The sequence below is a fragment of the Tiliqua scincoides genome, chromosome 3 (assembly GCF_035046505.1).
Source record: "Tiliqua scincoides isolate rTilSci1 chromosome 3, rTilSci1.hap2, whole genome shotgun sequence".
Classification (NCBI taxonomy): Eukaryota; Metazoa; Chordata; class Lepidosauria; order Squamata; family Scincidae; genus Tiliqua; species Tiliqua scincoides.
Window position 1 is genome coordinate 91,024,607 of NC_089823.1, and position 18,593 is coordinate 91,043,199.

Below are 18,593 nucleotides of genomic sequence, written 5' to 3' on the forward strand. Positions count from 1 at the left end.
TTGGCACGGCTGCATTAGTGCTGGAAAGCTGGATATGCTGGAAAGTTGGACTAGATCCTCATTCACGTTACTAGGAAGGCAGATGCTAAAACACGTAATTAAGTTTTAAACCGCTCTCTATTTTGTTATTTGCTTATTTACATAGATTAAAATGCATGTACTATACCAGCATTTCTCAGTGTTTGTCCCCCACTTGTACCACTTCACACAGTCCACTTATGGAAGTACCACCAGAAGTAACTGGCGATGTCATTGTCAGTTACTTCCAGATTAGGAAGCCAGACACAACATGACAAATACTGGCAAGAAGCTCAGGGTGGACAGGAGGGCTTTTTCGAACATGCAAAAACTGCACGCTGGACCTCTGCCTGCTGAGCCAAGTCTCCTACTGCTGCTTGTCGCATTGCATTATTGGTCGCATTGCCAGGCGGTGGAAGTCTGGGGGTTTCCATGAGTAAAACTGGACATCACCTCAGGTACCATCAGTGGTTCTCGTACCACTGGTTGAGAAACACATTACTATGCTTTAATGTTTGACTGCATTCTTTGAGAACCCAGGACCTAGTTGTTTGTAGAGCAGTTTAGTTTTGACAGTTAGCTAGATAGATGTGATAGCTAGTGTTACTTTGATTTTCCTAGCAAGAAATGGAAAAAACCCCAACTTTTTTTTCTTTTCCAGATGTTTTTGCAGCAGCCAACACCACCTCTGATACAGCAATCAGAACCTCCAGGGAATACAGGGGTTGTGTCTCAGCAGCAGGATCAACAGCAACCAGTCATACCACAGCCCCATGCTCAAGGACAGGTTTCAGCTTCTCAGACAGCAGACCATCAAGTATTAAGAGAAGAACATGTCATATCAAGCCAGGTGAGCATGCAGCAGGTTGCAGTTGTCCTGCAGAGAAGTTCTCAGGGAAACTTGCCAAGATTATACATGAAAACTTGGGCTTTTAAAGGCTTTGGCATAAAAAAAAAAAAAAAGGTTTTTAATGGAGCTGGATTGCAATCTTTTGTCCTTACTTTTAGAATATGTGCACTAGGGGAAACAATGCATGGAATTGGCAGGCGAGGACAGAGAATGTGTTTTGCTCCTTTTCATGTAAGGTGGCATATTGACATGTCAATAGCAGTAATTAAAAGAATCTACTATTTGGACAGGGGGAAAAAAAGCTCTGGACAATATGTCTTGCTTATGAAGAAATTGTCATGAACTACATCCTCATAGTAATTAGACCCAGATTATTTACTAACAGCCCAATCCTGAGCAGCCTGGCATGCGGGGTTGCTGCAGCATCCTATAGTATAGGTGTTCGGGCAGCCAGCAGCAGCTCCTGACACCTCTTCAGGGTAAGGGGACATTCCTCCTAGGAAGGAAAGTAGCCCTGCAATGGGATTACTTGACTCTCCACCAGCTATTTAGCTGGTCCGGAGTAAAGTAGTCCCCTGTGGGCCAGGAGGCCCGACATGGGGTTCTAGATCTGGTGTCCTCAGGTTGCCAGTCCTGTCCCCAGTCCTGTCCCCTTCCGCCTCACACCCTCCTCCCACCACACCTCACAATTTTGTGAGAACAGCTGTAATTTTGTTTTCACTTGATGTGCTTGTGCAATAAACCCAAAGTTTATCATTATTGTTATTTTAACTGTTTTAGGATCAGAAAGCAGTGAGAAGCACCCCAAGGATGCAGGATAGTCTTCATTCTAGCAATTTAAGTTCACAGTTCAGCAACGTGTCTGTGCTCCCACAGCCTTTGAGTATATCGCCACCTGCTGCCATTCTACAGCACAGCAGCCACCGGCGTAGCGCTTCAGACTTCGGCCATGATCGACAATTGAGGTAAAAGAATTGCAGTAAGCTGCCGATTTAAAAAACAATAATAGTAAATGCCTTCAGTAAATTTTTGAATGACAAATATCCTGAACATTAAACCAAATGGTCAAGCTGGGGAAAAGAGACGTTCTAGAGTACAAGGAGCTTTTGAGGAACACAGTTTGGTGCCTTGCAGTGTTTTGAAAGAAGGCACAAGAATAAATAACACTGGTCTACAAAATTGAGGGCCCGAAAAGTTTTTCCCAAACTTTATGGTAGTTTGATATGATTTGGGGTGCTGATTCCAAAAATGGCATCCTTTTTGCCTTATCACGTCTAGTTTTGGAGATATAGTATAACCTCATTAGTGAATGGTTCAAGCAGCTTCCTCATGAGGAAGCCATGGTGTAGGCTTCCTCATGAGGAAGCCGCTTGAACCATTCACTAAAGAGGCTATGCCGCCATTCACTAAAGAGGCTATGCCGTGTGTCTAAAACTAGATGTGATAAGGCAAAATGGATGCCATTTTTGGAACCGGCACCCCAAATATACCTAGGAAATGGTGTAACATTTAAGGAAGCAAAATGTGTGTTGGCCTGTGTAATTGAGCAATCTTTAGAACAGTGGTTTGAAGAAGAAAGCATTTCTCTGTAGGAAACAGAACATGAAATAAAAGTAACTTCCTTTCCCATGCTAGGTTAGCTACCACAGCCAGCTACCAAAATAAAATAAAGCCATTCACATTCATCAGATAGCACACCTTCCACTTTGACTTCCAAGCTGGAATGTTTGAATTCCAAGCTATGCAAAATAACAGCATGAGCACACTGTGTAATGGGACCTTGGGCTGAATACAGCTCAGGTTGGAAGCCTAAATTGATGGTGTCCGTTCCGGCCCTGACATCATTTCCAGGTTAATGACACCACTTTTGGTGTGTCCTGACAGATTGATTCTAAAAGATGGATCCCGGTGCTAAAAAGTTTGAGAACCACTGTCTTAGAACAATCCTTCTTCCCACTTCAGTATAAGCAAATCACCTCTTCTTCATTGACATTAAACTGATGTTGTTTAATTTTCTGTCATTTAGGCTGCTACTTAGTCAGCCTATACAGCCAATGATGCCTGGTTCCTGTCATGCAAGGCAGTCATCAGATGTTACTGTGACTGGACACCAACCCAAGTAGGTAACATGATCTTTGTTTTGATAAACACTGAATATTATAAATATTCATGAAAAACTAACTTGTAGCAGTGTAACAATGCTACTTGGGAAGCAGTCCAAGACCCTGGGATTCAAGGACTGCTTGGTGTGGCATAGAGGCCAGAGCAAAGAATAAAAAGACAGACATGTATAGAAGCGAGATGCAGAAGGAAGGCCGCTGGGATTCAGCCTTCTCTGGCTTTTATTCCCTCTCAAACAATACACAACAGGCTGGGGTTTTCCATTCTCTTATCTTGTTTACAATACTAAGCAATGAGTCAGAAGTCTGTGGCTTCTACTTAACGAGAACAAGGCAGAGGCTTCTAGATGTGTCCAGATGCCAACGCAGGTGTGCCTGCACTGTTGCCATGTCTCTAAAAGCTTAATGTTCTATACATTTTCCTACACTAACTGAAAGAGATACCATGAAATTGTAGCTAATATAGAGGTGGTATGTGAGTGGAATGGACTACAGCAGAGATGAAATAAGGCTGGGTGCCCTTTCTGATTTCAGCTGCTATACCTACCATTCACCACGTTACAGTTAATATAAACCTACCATCAAGCTCTTTTCAAACTCACTTTCACAGACCACATCTGTCTTCCTCCTTTTTCCTTCTTTCACAGGTCATGCACCAGCAGTTTTTTCCCCTTTTATCCTATAAATCCACAATTTGTATTCCAAATATGACTTCACATACCCACATACTGGCTCTTTCAAAAGACAGAACCGGTCTTAGTCTTTTCAGAACCAGAGGCAAAAAAGCCACTGGTTAACTTTCTTCTTCTCCCCAGGGCCACCATCCCACATCAGCCTCCTTTCGTGGAGACTGGAAAGCATTTCCAAGATGGCAGCTGACATGCACACTGTGCACAAGACTTGCGGTTAGAAACAAATGTGCTTGACTGCATAATGCTACATATTTTTCAGCAAGAGATTAGTCACTTTTAAGTACTAATCTTAAATCTGAGTCAGCGGCACCTGCTATTCGTCCCACTGTGGCCCATAATAGATTGTGTTGTGACATCAGTGCTTTATTCTTAAAGCCTTGGCTGACAAACTTAGGACTGTTTCTTTTAATAGATATTCTCAAAGCCTACAAGCATTCCAAAATTTGGAGGTGCAAGCTTCTAACAGCAGTACCCCAATAGTTCTGATGGGACAAGCTGTATTACACCCCGGGTTCTCTGCAGCACAACCCTCCCAGGCTTCTTCTTTGCAACCTATGCATCAACATCATCAGCAGCAGTGCTACCTTCAGGTGGGCTGGAACAGAACAGACAATATCTAATTGTGCTATTATTTATAAAGCAATGAAGGACCTGGCATTTTTTTTTAGATTGACAGAGGGAATATGGCTTGGCCATAAGTTTATCAGCAGACGTCATCAGTTTGAACTGAGATGTGTCTGGGCGTGATCTGTCCTTTTGTGTATTGTGTGCTGAAATTGTTAGGGCTAGAAAAGGATCCTCATCTTAAGAAACATGAAACCTGCCCACAACATAAGTGTGCTGGCAATAAGGGCACATAAGTAACAGGACACTTCTGCAGCCAATTGAGGATATAACAGCCCAATTCTATCAAAAGTAACTCAGTCAGTGGGACCTTGCACCCAAGTAAGTATGCATAAGTTGGCACCTGAATGTCGCCATCCTATACACATATACTAAGAAGTAAGTTCTATTGAACACAGTGGCACTTATTTCTGAATAAATGTGTTTCAGAATGTGCTGCCAACATGTCCAAGTGTGTGCCCATTGCAAACACAGTTTCTATTTAAAGCATGGAGCTGATACAAGAGATTTATATAGTCAACAGTTTTCAAGTTGCATAGCTGTGTTTTGCAGAATAGTTCTGCTAAGCAGAAGCCAGCATTTTTGACCTGTTACAGTCATTCTTGCCAAATGAATTACAATGATTACAATCATTCACCAAATGTTGTTTGTGTGTAGGTGCAGACTGCAGGCCCTTTGCACAGTGAGCAACCAGATTCTCTGCTCTTGCCTTGCTACTCACCACAGCAAGGAAGCATAGCGTACCATCATGTCCAGTCGCAACAGCAGCAACCTGAACCTAGGAGAACAATCAAGTTGCCGGAATCGTCAAACATGCAACAGCAGCTGCAGTAGAATCCCCTTGTCACAACCTGTACACATTTAGCTTTATTTAACGGTGGCTGGGCAGGGAGGAAATGCTGGCGTTTGGCAAATGCATTTGTTTTAAAGCCTTGTGATTTTAAGAGACTGAGTGCAGACTGCGGCAGATAAGTGCAATAGGAAAGGAGCGGGAATTATTTTGCAGGTGTTTGCACTATTTTGTGACTATGTAATGAACAGTAATGCTAATATAAATTATTGTGTGCAAACTGTAGCACTAACTGGTGTGTGTCAGGAGAAGATTCTTCTGTACATTTTGACCAGAAGGCACTCTGGTATTTCAGAAAAATGGAAACAAATTACTTGGCCTTCATTATTTTGATCTTTTGAATATGAAAAGTATTGGTTTAGAGAGATCTATTGAGGAGAGAATGAGAGATTATTTTTCTTATGGTTAATATTATTTTATTTTGCACAACTGCACAAAGAGTATAAGCTAGCACTTTGGGTAAAGAAAAGTTTGTTCTGGTGGCCAGACAAGCACTTCCAATGAGACAGAACATGCTGCCATTAAAAAAACAAAACACCATGCAGTTTAAAGCCCTTTGCCTCATAACCTGAGGGCCCAATCCTATCCAACTTTCCAGCACTGATGCAGCCACGCCAGCGGGGCGCACGCTGCATCCTGCAGTGGGGAGGCAGTCACAGAGGCCTCCTCAAGGTTAGGCAACATTTGTTCCCTTACCTCAGGGCTCCATTGCGGCTGCATCAGCGGTGGCAAGTTGGCTAGGATTGGGCCCTGAAAGTATTTTCCTTGTTCCTCTATTCTTGCTATTTCTAATGTTTCAGAGAAACCACACTGGAGAATTTCCTATTTACTTAGTAGACTACAAGTGTAAGCAGCAAACCTAAGCACAATCATGCAGCTATTGTTCCAGCATATGAGAACATAAACACTTTAAAGAGGGTCTCTTCCATGGACTTTACAACCCCTCACCACTGTTCACAGAACAAGAATCTCAAGAATATGCACTGTGTTACAGCCCATTAAGTGGGAAAATGCTGCAAACTGTTACCTATCTCTTTTGTTATGATGTTTAGGATTGACATTTCTTTCAAAGAGTTGCACTTTTGTATGCTTTATGTTGACGTTTCTAAGAAAAAATGTAATTATAAAAGAAATAGCATATTATATAGTTGTTAAAAAAAAACCCACCCAACCTATTTCTATATAAAATAAAATTATATGAGATTATGTGGAAGATATTTTGTATATGACAGACCAGTTTATTTTACAATTCTAAAGCGTTATTCTTACTCTTTGTGAGTGAGCCTTTTGGAATAAATATTTAGTAACACATCAGGTTTACTCTTGGATCATATGGCTGCCTACAGAGGGCTATTGCTACAGCATTTGATCACCACTGGCTATGAAACAAGTGGTGACCAGCTTGGTGGGCTCTTTGCTCCCTGCTCAGTCTGTTCCTTTGCTCTGTTTCTATCTCCTTTGCTTTACGTGCTGTGTGTGTGAGAGCACTGAATGGTGAACAGCCATACCACCACAGTTCCTCTCCCTCTATTTTCTTTTAACAGCCAATGTGCACTGCTATTGTGTGGTTCTATCCTCTTCTTCCTTCCAAACCAAATGGAAGTAGAAGAGGAGCAGAAAGTGGCATGCAACAGGATGTGCTCAATTGTGGAGGAAAAGAAGAAAGGCTGAGGGATTCTACAATAGAGGAAAATAGGTGGGTGGGTGGAGACTGAAGGGCCGCACTGAAATGTTGGCAGGCTTGACCAAAGCAATTGCTCCAAAGCCAAAGTCTCTGATAGGGTTCACTCAGGGATGGCCCAACCAGGTCTGTTTCCTGATGCCAACCAATTGGCCTCTTTTGACTGGATTATACAATTACATGAAAGCAAGCAGGAAGCAGATGAATATTACTCATCTTTCTGGAAGGCTGGAAGGAGACGATGGAAGACTCAGGGTGAAGGTCACCTTGAATCTGCTACTCCCCTGTCACCAACACTTGATGTGAGCCACATCATCCTTTCATGGCTGGGCCAGACCTCTGTGACTTCATCTAGCGCTCCTAGAGGCTGTTGGAACTTTGCAGGTCTGAACCTTAAAACAAATGGCAACAGCAACACTGCCACGAGGTCAGGTTGCAACCCACCTGGTTGCAGTCTGGGTCCCAACCTACCTACTGAAGATGTATGTGTTAGGCTTTTTGTTGGGGTTACCAAAAACCCTGAATTAGAGCCTCGGTGACAAAGCACCTGTAGCATCTTTAAGACTAACAATTGTATTGTGGCATGGTCTTTTGGAAGCCAGACCTTATATCTTCACATGTGCAACCATCTTTAGGCAACAAGCCATGGGTTTAACCCTAAATGTTGTTTCCTTAACTAGGAGCTGCATTGCCCTTATGTCAGTGCTGGAAAGTGGGTTAGGCAAACTGCGCCCTATGCCAGCCCAAGTCCCTTGGGCCCATAAAGCATGTTTGAGCCTCCTTGAGGGGAAGCCAGGCTGGCACTCTGAGAAGCACCAGCCTGCAGAGGCTGACATAAGCCTCCGCGCCAGCTTTCCCTCAGCCGCTTGTCAGCCTGCCTACGCCGACACAAGCAGAAAAGGTAGGCATGGGGAGGGCGGGGAAGAGGGAGGGAGGTGTTCTTGGACAGGGGGAGCGCAGGCAATGGGCGCCCTGGTGGCGGCAGCAGGAGGCAGGACTGGGATCCGGCAGTTATGCCAGATCCTAAGCCCCGTTCCCTGGGAGAACGGAGCAGCTTCAAGCTACTCCTCTCTCCTCGGACTTGTGTCACCTCCAGAGGTGGTGCGAGTCTTAGGAGACCTGTTGTGGCCAGTAGCCCTTACCCAGTTTCCCCTTACCTCTGGCTGAGTCACTTCTGGCCACAATCCTGTGCTAGATACAGTGCAAGCCTCCTGATTGCGCCCCAAGTCTTTTAGATATTTCCACTGCTCTTTGCTTTGGTGGAGGCTGGGAATTGGTCTGTCCATTTGATGGGCAAGTAGCCACTGCACCAAAAGCAAGATCCTATCCTTGACTGAAAGGATAGATTGGGAGACAAGTTGGGCTACACTGGCTACTTGCCCATCAATATGGGAGCTGCTCAGAGATTACTAGTGGATGGACAGATCCCTTTGTCAACAGTTTAGAAAAGAAAACACAATACTACTGAGACATCAGTCCGTAAATATGCACAGACTGAGCTGCAGGAGTGTTATTCTTACAGAATTTGAACGTTTCATCTTCTGTAGTTAAAAGTGGCAACGGATTTGTCTGTGCACTGCTTTTTGCCCATTCACATGAATGGTGGCAAAGGAGTAAGGAGAGCATGCTCAACTATATTCCTGCAGCAGAACACGGAGACAAGGTGCATGGGGCAAACTTATCCTCTGCCACTAGCTCCTGTCACCGCTGAATGGCAACAGTGCCTTCCCTTGGATTTCTACCTGGCAGGATGGGGGGGGGGAGTTCAAACAGCCACAAATGTCCTGTGAAGCAGCATCGCCTTCTCTGTTGTGTTAGCTACAGAAACAGACTCCTCCTGGCTTCCAGCTAATGAGAGCACTAGTTCACACTGTTGGAAGTGAAAAGCATGTCTGTGTTCAGTTGAGGAAGTGGAGGTGGCTGTCTGGCTAGATTAATACTTCAGCAATTTTTAATATCTTTTTCTGCGCATCCAAAACAGACATGTCCAATGGGGTGGGACACGCACACCCTGCACAATTTTTATCCGACATGTGCAAAAGACATATGAGATGTTCTGTGCAGTACAGTCCTGCACATGTTTGTTTGGTAGTAAATCTAAGGAGCCTCATTTCCAGGTGTGGATAAGATTGCAGCATGTAACACGGGGGTTGCAAGCCTATACACACTTTCCTGAGAGTAAGTCTAAGGACCCAATCTAAACTCATGTGCGCTGGTTTACCGCTGGTGTGCACTGTCACAAATGTGCTCTAAGGAGTCCTGGGTGGTGGAGAGGGACAAGGGCGGGGGAAGTGTTCCAGGATGGGGAAGCGCAGGGAGGAGGTGTGGCGAGGAGGGAGTGGGGAAGGACCAGGGGAGCAGCAGTAGCCATTTTGGTGCTGTGGCAGCCCCACCCATTAACTTAAAAAAAAAAGTCTGTACTACAGAGTTAACTCAACCTTAGCACCCCTTCCGATGGAATATGGGGTAATAATACTACACTACACTGCAGGGTTGTTGTAAGCCCATCAGCCACAACTGCCACCTGTGGCTGTATTACAGGGTTGTCCTCATCTAGCCACTCTCAGTTTCACACCTGCAGGGTGAGGATGACATGAGAGACTGCCTTGCAGGGCTACCTTAAGCCACTTCTCCTCACCCAAAGCCTGTAACAGGATGGTAGCCTGAAGCCTGCATGGTTAAAGTCGTGATGGTAGCCTGGAGTTCCACGGCCAGAAAATTAAACAAAATAAAGCCCGTTTATGCTTCCTTAGCAGGCCTGAGGTGGAAGCAGGGTGACAATGGAGGCACAGTGCCTATGCCTTTAACCCTTGCAGGTCCAAAGGGGGGGCAGAGTGCCTATGCCTTTAACCCTTGCAGGTCCAAGGGGTGGCAGAGTGCCTATGCCTTTGTACCTGCAAGGGTTAAAGGCATAGGCACTCTCCCCCCTCCTTTATATCTGCAAGGGTTAAAGGCATAGGCACTCTGCCCCCCCTTTGGACCTGCAAGGGTTAAAGGCATAGGCACTCTGCCCCCCCTTTGTACCTGCAAGGGTTAAAAGTATAGACACTCTCCCCCCTCCTTTATATCTGCAAGGGTTAAAGGCATAGGCACTCTGCCCCCCCCTTTGGACCTGCAAGGGTTAAAAGCATAGGCACTGTGCCTCCATTGTTAAAGGCATAGGCATTCTGCCCCCCCCTTTGTACCTGCAAGGGTTAAAGGCATAGGCACTTTGTCCTCCATTGCATCTGGTCACCCTGGCTGGAAAGAGCCTGAACCCCTCTGTTCAGTTTCATTGCCAGAAGGGAGTCTGTGACTAAACTCCCCCCTCGCCCCCCCATGACGCCTACAGGAAGCAGGTGTCGGCTGTCCCGGATGTATTCCTCTCTTTCCGTTCGCCGTGTCCCCTCTCTATGATCTGCTGCTTTGGTTTCTTCCCAGCATCCCTTGCGCCTTTCTTTCCGGCCTGTTCCCCAACAGGGTGAGTAGCGGCGTCTGGGGGGTGTTGGCGGTATCTAGCCCCATCCGTCCTGTGGAGCTCCGCAGCGGTTGTGCTCGGGCAGGGCTCGGTAGCTGGGGCGGCCACGCTTGTAGGGAGCGCTGTATTTCCTGGTTCGGAAGTGGGGCTAAGGCAGGGCCGGGCTTCCTTATACACGCACCCTCTCCTTCCCCCAGGCCTAGACCTGGTGCTGCTTGCAGGCTGCGGGGAGGGGGTAGGACAACCTCAACTACCCACCAAGCAAGGCGTGTTGGAAACAATGCGAGTTTCAACGGGCCGATGCCTTGAAGGAGCCCTTGAATCTGCCCTGTTTAAGGCTGCAATCCTGTCCCTACTTTCCTGGGAGTAATTCTCATTCAACACAGTGAGACTTATTTCTGAGTAGACATGCATAGGATGGTGCTGTAAGGCTGCAGTTCTGTCCACACGTTCCTGGGAGTAAGCCTCTTTGACTGGAGTGGAACTTACTTCTGAATAGACATGCATAGGTTAGGGCTGCTAAACACACTACCAAACACTGATTGTTCCCTGCACTCCATCTTTAGTAATTCTGAGCATTCTATGGAAAACTAAACTTATTTGCATTGCATGTTTTGCAGTTGTAGTTGATTTCTAGTTAAAGTTTGTAGTTGATTTCTAGTTAAAGTTAGTAGTTCCCTAGTGGGTACCATGGAGGGGGGAGGAAAAAGTATTAAGCAAGGTTTCTCCATTATTTTTGTCAGTGTCAGGGCTGTAAGCCTGCTTCAGGATCATGTTGGCAGAAACTTGTTTTGGAATCCATGCCCTACTTAGGTTAAAATCCTCTCAAGAATTGAATAAAGGAGCTGTTTACCCTGTAGAAGTGAAAGATGAGTAGCATTGGCCTAGTGATTTGAGCAATTGTGGACTGTTGACTGCTGATAAATAATTCACTGAAATAGTTAAGGGGGCTTTTGAGAATGTGATTAGTGGTAAATTTTGGAATGTTACTTATGGTTTGTTTGGTCTGGCAACCACAGGTGGTCTGTGAGACCCTGAGAGTGGTCCGCGAGGTCTCAGGAAAAAAAGATGATCATCTTTGATCACTTCCAGTGATGGACGACTGAAGTGTCAACTGTGGCTGTAGGTCAGCCATTTTCAATCACTGTGCTGTGGCACGCTGGTGTGCCATGAATGGTCACCAGGTATGCTGCAGGAGTTTGGAAGAGGGCCATTTATCAGTAGGGCCATTGGGGGATGTGAGCCCCCCCCCCATTGGCAGCACAATATGCCTTGTCAAAAACTGATGGTGTGCCTTGCCAGTGTGCTGTGAGATGACAAAGGTTGAAAATCACTGCTGTAGGTAGTCTTTTCTCCTCCCTCTCTGGTGGTCCAGTGCTTGCTGATGTGCCAGCTGTGGGAGGGTCCATTCTCTACCTTTTCTGGTAGTCTGTGGAGGAGTGCGGGTTAGTGTTTCAGCTGGCCCCATTGTTGAACTATGATAATATTATTAATCCTTCTGTGACATAGGTTTATCAAAAAATAATGTGTGTGGAATGCTTTAGACAGCCTAAAAGCACTGTCTAAATGCTGTGTTGTGGTGGTGTTCTGAAGATGATTTTATTTTCTCTGTTTCTATGAAATTAAAGTTGCATGTATGCTCTGAGACAAACAGCCAAGATGTGGTGGGCTGAAGTTCCCTTATCTGTTAAGTGTACACCATGTTCATGCTACATAAAGCAGAGGTTTTGATCTCTTTGTGTTGTCTACAGATGGCCCCCGCAAAGAAAGGTGGTGAAAAGAAGAAAGGGCGATCTGCCATCAATGAGGTGGTCACTCGGGAATATACAATCAACATTCACAAACGGATCCATGGCATGTGAGTGACTTTTCAGTAAATATACAGGTGTTGATAATCCTTGCAGAAATGCACTAAGTTGGGTTCACAAGAGATGCCTCAATTATATTTTGAATTGCCTCCACATTGCTTTTATGACATCACACTATCCTTATTTTATCATATTCCTATCCTGTCTTTCCCCAGAAGTGCCCAAGAAAGTTTATGGTATTTCGTTGACCTTAGTAGACTACAAGAAGTATAGGGGGAGGAAATTCCTCTCTGGCTGCTTCTTCTCACAAAGTAGTTGGTGTATCTTTATGGGGGAAGGGGGGACAGCTTAAAAGCCGCAGCAGGCAGAGGTGGTGATGGTGACTGCCTTGCTGCCTGTTCCTTTTTTTTAAATTGGGCATGTCCCTGACAGTTTTACTTGAAGTACTATATCTGTTTTTTTCTAATGGGGAGTTCTACCCCTGAAGAATCCTACATGAAAAAGAATAAAGAGAATCTTATAGATTATCATTTAAGGTTTGTTTGTTTAAATGTAAAGGAAATTTCACTCCCTGCCATGTTTTTAGAGGACCTTGATTTTAAGGGACAGTTGTCTTGAATTTTTTTTGATGAATCTGCTAATGGCACAGGTTCTAGAAACCAACTTCACATGTTTTAAAAAGCATTAGAAGAACAAAGATCACTTCTTAATAGGTCTTTTGCTTTTAAGAGTGAATATTGATAGGTTGTGAAAATACTGACCTATGCAGGCTCTTTGTTTAAAAACAAGTACAGTATAAAAATGTTGGAGGAGAGTGTGGTCTTGCATGGTATGTTTTTAAAAACACTGGGTAGTAAAAAAAATGGACTATGTTCAAATGTGTGTATGTGATTGTTAACACTCCTACAACTTGCAGCAAAAAAGCTAGAAATGAACATAGTAGCTGCTGTTACATAGTAACCCAAATAACATATCAGAAATGCATTGTGAGACTGGCATTGTATTTTGGTGTACTGGATCCTTTGTTTTCAGTTAGAGTACAAGATTGCTTTTTGATGCCAAGTGCACCAGTTTGCCTATAGAGTACTCTTTTGGGGAAGCTTTAAAACTGAAAAATACTTTAATGTACTATTGATAAGCAAAGGAACAGGTTCCCTCTTTCTGATGGGGAGAATTTTGAATTCATGCTGTCACAGAACAGCAAAACCAGGCTTTAGGTGTCTTCATGTTGATTTTGAGAATGATATGGTCTTTTCATGAAGTGAACTTAAAATCTTGTAAGGTGGCTGAATTTTCCTGTCTTTGCTATCCCTGGGTAAATTGGCCCTTTGGTTTGTGTTTTGGGAAATAAGAATTTTAATGCAGATATGGAGTCTGCCTTCTATTTTTCTCAGCTTCCCTTTTTCTGAAAAACCTTATCAAACCATCATAATTGGGAAGAATTGGAGAGTCACAGCAGCATGTCTCAGAAGGCAATTCATCAAGCTGTTGAGAAATTATGATTATTTAATTCTGCTCATGACAGCTGAGGCTCCAGTTCAGGCCACTAAACTGTTTTATTACTGAACAGGGTCACATTACGACTCTAGATTTTCTCCCAGAAATGGTGTGCATAGCATTGTAAGTTGGAACATGAATATTATCACCAGCTTTGTCTGGTAGCCACAACCTTTATGCAGATTTGAAAATGCTTTGTATATAAACAAAATACGTTTGCTTTCTCTATCTCAAAAGAGAAACAATAAGAAAGGTTTGAAATGTTATCTTTATGAACAATAGTACTTGTTTCAAAAGCAGTTGTTACTTGATATAATAGGTAAACTGTGAAACATTTGGAACAGAGGTCCTCCTTGAGTACGTAACTCCCAAGTGGACTAGATCAGTGATTCTCAAATTTCCTGGGAGCTTTACTCCTGGGATAAGTCCAATTAATGGCAAGAAATTCTAGGGTTCACTTTAATATTTAAATGACTTTTTTTCCTTATGGACCAGCATAGTTATGTTATTTTTGTATATATTTAAAATGTTTTCTGTGTTTTCAGAGGCTTCAAGAAGCGGGCTCCTCGTGCTCTCAAGGAAATCCGTAAATTTGCGATGAAGGAGATGGGAACTCCTGATGTGCGCATTGACACTCGCTTGAATAAGGCTGTCTGGGCGAAAGGAATAAGGTATATTTCAGATGGTTTGAACAGCCAACTGTTGTCCTTTGTTTAATAAAAAAGGATGCTATGCATTTGAAGATTCGCTGCACCAGCACATGCATTACTTGGATGCAAGTTAAGTCAGTTTTGCCAGTACAATAATAGAATGGTGCCCTTGTTGCCAGTCATGTCTTAACTCCTTAGAAGCACAGGATTGTATTCTAAGATTTTTTTCTCATTCAAGAGGTTTCTTTCCACAGATGCAAGAAAACCCACATTCTTGAACCAGATGTGTTAGAGATACAGATATGACCTGCTTTGATAATATCCAGTGTGGCTGCACCAGCTCAAGCACAAATTTGGATCATGATGTAATAGTGTTGTGCAAATCTAATTGTGAGAGAGTGATTTATACTTTCACCCTCAGACCCAATTTACATCAGCCCATTTACGAATGTTTTCAAACATGCATGCCATTAATGCAGAACTAGATGCAAAGAGCACTCACTCTCTTATGGGTAGTTTGCACCCAGTGTTTCTTTAAAAGCTCTTAAGTACCAGCATCTGTGACATGTTGAGAATAACATGCCTCTAATTGTATTTACAAATGTCTTGTAGGAATGTTCCTTATCGCATCCGTGTGCGTTTATCCAGAAAACGCAATGAAGATGAAGATTCGCCAAATAAATTGTACACACTGGTCACTTACGTGCCAGTCACCACATTCAAAAGTACGTTTTTTAACATATTTGTGGAATAATGGTGAGGAATCCAAATTTGCTGCTTTTTTAAGTGTACAAATGTTTGCTATAGTAAAACAGTTTCTCCATTCTTTAAAAAGATGTCAGTTCACAAAGCAGCGCATGTTAAGTTTTGAATGTGTGTTCAACTGGCTGCTTTAACTTATGGATGCTCTCTTTTTTGCAGGTCTACAGACGGTCAATGTGGATGAAAACTAAGCTTTCATTACAATAAAGATGTATAAAAGTGGCATTTAACGGGTTCATGCCTGTTTGTTGAAATATAGTTTTTCTATATTTTCACTGACTAAATTTCAGGCACTAAATTTTCACTGATTCTGGCAGTTTCAACTGTTAATTTACTAGCAATTTCTTGGAAGCAAAATTAGCAAGCAGTTTGATGAAATTACATAAGGTGCCTGTGATATTTTTTCAGTACTTCTACAGGCAACAGGTTTGTTTAAAAGCAACACTTAACATAGTTGGTGTGTGAATGCCCTGTGAGAAGATTGAGGGTAGTTTGAAAAGCAACATTTGATGCATTTTTCATACAAAAAGCCTTTTTATTGAAAAGTGCACAAGTTCACAGACAGGAAAAGCACAGTCCCATGTACACTGAACATTTAAGCAAGACATACAAATCTTGAGTCAAATATATTAATAGTTTCAATTACCAGCATTGAAACAAGTCTTCAGTATTAGTGCAAAGAAGGCAACTATACATAAAACCTGCCATCAGTAGCCAAATACAAAATTGACAAACTCAAGAGTTCAGCTGCTTTGCTTTTTATGGAACCAGTTAATACACCTGTGCAGCATCTTCAAAGTGAAGATGAAATTTTCTTTTAAATTACATTCAAGGAGAAAACGGTGCCAAAAACTGCCATTAAATGCGTTTTGGCTTTAAAGCTGTCTAACTGAAGTTCAGACCAACAAATCCTCAGAACAGTTCAAAAGCTTTAACATTGCAAGATGTGCTTTGGTGCAACGTGAGTGAGCTCCCATCTTGGACTTTTGCTAACGTACACCTGGATGTTCAGTCTCGCCTCGTGCTTGGTAACTTACACCATTCATTTTGAAGCTGTATTGAGTCACCTTTGCGTTCTCCAGTTTTGGTTTCAGTTCTAAGGATTTTTCAAAAAAGTTTACTAGTGCCTGTTCAGTTAACAGTGATGCCAAGATATGTTCAAAGGAAAGAATCCAGTTCCCTTCACTTATGGGTAAGGATTGTTCAGTCTTTGGAGTCATCATAGTGTCAGTCAAAACCACATCTTGATCAGAGGTAGATGCCTCAGTCTGCAAGTCCTCCATAAATTCATCTGAGCCAGAGCTATTGCTTCTCTGACTCACTTCTCCAATTTGAAGTAAGAGTGTAGTCACTGTGGCAATGGCTTGATACAGTTCGTTTTCCTCTGGATCTTCGTGAAACATGCTGTACAAGGTCTTACAAAACTGGATGAACTCTCGCTGCAAAGCAAGACAAGGGAATGTTTAATGCATTTGTTAGCTTCAATTCTCAGTTTATCTTTAAAGGTTTGACAGACACTTGAAACTTGGAACACCATAGAATGATGGCATTTTTGCCATTTCTCAGTATCAGAAAAGAGGTTTATGTAGACATAAGGTCTGTACAAAATGCTACCCTAAGTCACAATATTGTTAGCTTATAGTAGAGAAACATAATAAGCTTATTTATCCTTCCAATTTGATGTGGCAGTGATAGCGCAAGTTTCTGTACAAGGTCTTGAATCCTGACTTAGCTTTGTGCTTGTTCAGCATGCCATAACTACTTCATTCTGCAATTTTTTCCCCATATATGCTTGCACTAACATCAAACTGCAAAATGCCATATTATTTCTGCATGCACTTAAGATACAATCCAGTCTCAGGAAGCTTTCTCACTACTGAAGCTTCTCACAAGTTAGGTACAAGTTGATTATCCCTTATCTGGACTGCTTGGGAAGGAAAGGTGCCTGCATTTTAGAATAGCATAACAGAATGAGAACTGCTTCCTCTGACACTTTTCAACAATGGCTGTACAGGTACACACCTCAGGCAGGGAATAGAACTTATATCTGTATCTGCACTGTATGTGAGAATGAACACAAGACTTTCCAGTGTTAAAAAGGTTTTTTTTTAAGTCTTGGACAAATATCTATATTTCAGAATAGTCTGCATTTTGGATGTCCAGATAAGGGGTAAGCTACCTGTAATATGTAGCGTAAGAATCTTCCTCTGGCTGCTTTAATTGTTTCAATGTGTACTCCACAGAAGAAAGTGGAACCAAAAGCAAAAGTGATTTGAAGTGAGGGAGGGAGGGAAAGGGGAGATAAAAGGAGACTTAGAGATGGCAGAGAAATTAAATGAGTTCTTTGCATCTGTCTTCACGGCAGAAGACCTCAGGCAGATACCGCTGCCTGAACGGCCCCATCTGACCGAAGAGTTAAGTCAGATAGAGGTTAAAAGAGAAGATGTTTCAGACCTCATTGATAAATTAAAGATCAATAAGTCACTAGGCCCTGATGGCATCCACCCAAGAGTTATTAAGGAATTGAAGAATGAAGTTGCAGACCTCTTGACTAAGGTATGCAACTTGTCCCTCAAAACGGCCACGGTGCCAGAAGATTGGAGGATAGCAAATGTCACGCCTATCTTTAAAAAGGGAAAGGGGGGACCAGGGAAACTATAGGCCTGTCAGCCTAACATCCATACCGGGTAAGATGGTGGAATGCCTCATCAAAGATAGGATCTCAAAACACATAGACGAACAGGCCTTGCTGAGGGAGAGTCAGCATGGCTTCTGTAAGGGTAAGTCTTGCCTCACGAACCTTATAGAATTCTTTGAAAAGGTCAAAAGGCATGTGGATGCGGGAGAACCCGCATTATATATTATATATCTGGACTTTCAGAAGGCGTTTGACATGGTCCCTCACCAAAGGCTACTGAAAAAACTCCACAGTCAGGGAATTAGAGGACAGGTCCTCTCGTGGATTGAGAACTGGTTGGAGGCCAGGAAGCAAGGAGTGGGTGTCAATGGGCAATTTTCACAATGGAGAGAGGTGAAAAGCGGTGTGCCCCAAGGATCTGTCCTGGGACCGGTGCTTTTCAACCTCTTCATAAATGACCTGGAGACAGGGTTGAGCAGTGAAGTGGCTAAGTTTGCAGACGACACCAAACTTTTCCGAGTGGTGAAAACCAGAAGTGATTGTGTGGCGCTCCAGAAGGATCTCTCCAGACTGGCAGAATGGGCAGCAAAATGGCAGATGCGCTTCAATGTCAGTAAGTGTAAAGTCATGCACATTGGGGCAAAAAATCAAAACTTTAGATATAGGCTGATGGGTTCTGAGCTGTCTGTGACAGATCAGGAGAGAGATCTTGGGGTGGTGGTGGACAGGTCGATGAAAGTGTCGACCCAATGTGCGGCGGTAGTGAAGAAGGCCAATTCTATGCTTGGGATCATTAGGAAGGGTATTGAGAACAAAACGGCTAGTATTATAATGCCGTTGTACAAATCTATGGTAAGGCCACACCTGGAGTATTGTGTCCAGTTCTGGTTGCCGCATCTCAAAAAAGACATAGTGGAAATGGAAAAGGTGCAAAAGAGAGCGACTA

The 18,593-nt window shown here is 43.2% G+C and overlaps 3 protein-coding genes across 7 annotated transcripts in view; 2 read left to right on the forward strand and 1 right to left on the reverse strand.

The window, feature by feature from the left end:
• The window catches only part of NPAS2 (neuronal PAS domain protein 2), a 72,887-nt gene extending 66,566 nt beyond the window's left edge, over positions 1-6,321 (forward strand). Inside the window, exons 16-20 of one of the 3 annotated variants that reach the window (XM_066618956.1) lie at positions 680-868; positions 1,649-1,833; positions 2,895-2,987; positions 4,093-4,270; positions 4,962-6,321. In XM_066618956.1, the coding sequence (XP_066475053.1) occupies positions 680-868; positions 1,649-1,833; positions 2,895-2,987; positions 4,093-4,270; positions 4,962-5,138 (822 nt within the window). In that variant the 3' untranslated portion in view covers positions 5,139-6,321. Of the gene's footprint in view, positions 1-679; positions 869-1,648; positions 1,834-2,894; positions 2,992-4,092; positions 4,271-4,961 lie in introns of all 3 variants that reach the window. The other 2 variants (XM_066618957.1, XM_066618958.1) reach the window with 2 other exon arrangements.
• Positions 6,322-10,197: 3,876 nt separating this feature from the next.
• Positions 10,198-15,234, forward strand: RPL31 (ribosomal protein L31). Its single transcript, XM_066618959.1, has 5 exons — positions 10,198-10,295; positions 12,044-12,150; positions 14,143-14,268; positions 14,860-14,972; positions 15,169-15,234. The coding sequence occupies exons 2-5, from the start codon at positions 12,044-12,046 to the stop codon at positions 15,198-15,200; spliced, it is 378 nt and encodes a 125-aa protein (XP_066475056.1). The 5' UTR covers positions 10,198-10,295; the 3' UTR covers positions 15,201-15,234.
• A 289-nt stretch (positions 15,235-15,523) lies between these two features.
• The window catches only part of TBC1D8 (TBC1 domain family member 8), a 58,418-nt gene continuing 55,348 nt past the window's right edge, over positions 15,524-18,593 (reverse strand). For all 3 annotated transcript variants that reach the window (XM_066619814.1, XM_066619813.1, XM_066619815.1), the window contains exon 20: positions 15,524-16,448. In XM_066619814.1, coding sequence (XP_066475911.1) covers positions 15,999-16,448 — 450 coding nt within the window. In that variant the 3' untranslated portion in view covers positions 15,524-15,998. The remainder of the gene's footprint in view (positions 16,449-18,593) is intronic.

Coding starts and splice junctions, on each gene's coding strand:
- RPL31 (XM_066618959.1), top strand. CDS start 12,044: ATGGCCCCCGCAAAGAAAGGTGGTGAAAAGAAGAAAGGGCGATCTGCC. Junction 12,151..14,142: donor CACAAACGGATCCATGGCAT/GTGAGTGACTTT, acceptor CTGTGTTTTCAG/AGGCTTCAAGAAGCGGGCTC. Junction 14,269..14,859: donor GTCTGGGCGAAAGGAATAAG/GTATATTTCAGA, acceptor AATGTCTTGTAG/GAATGTTCCTTATCGCATCC.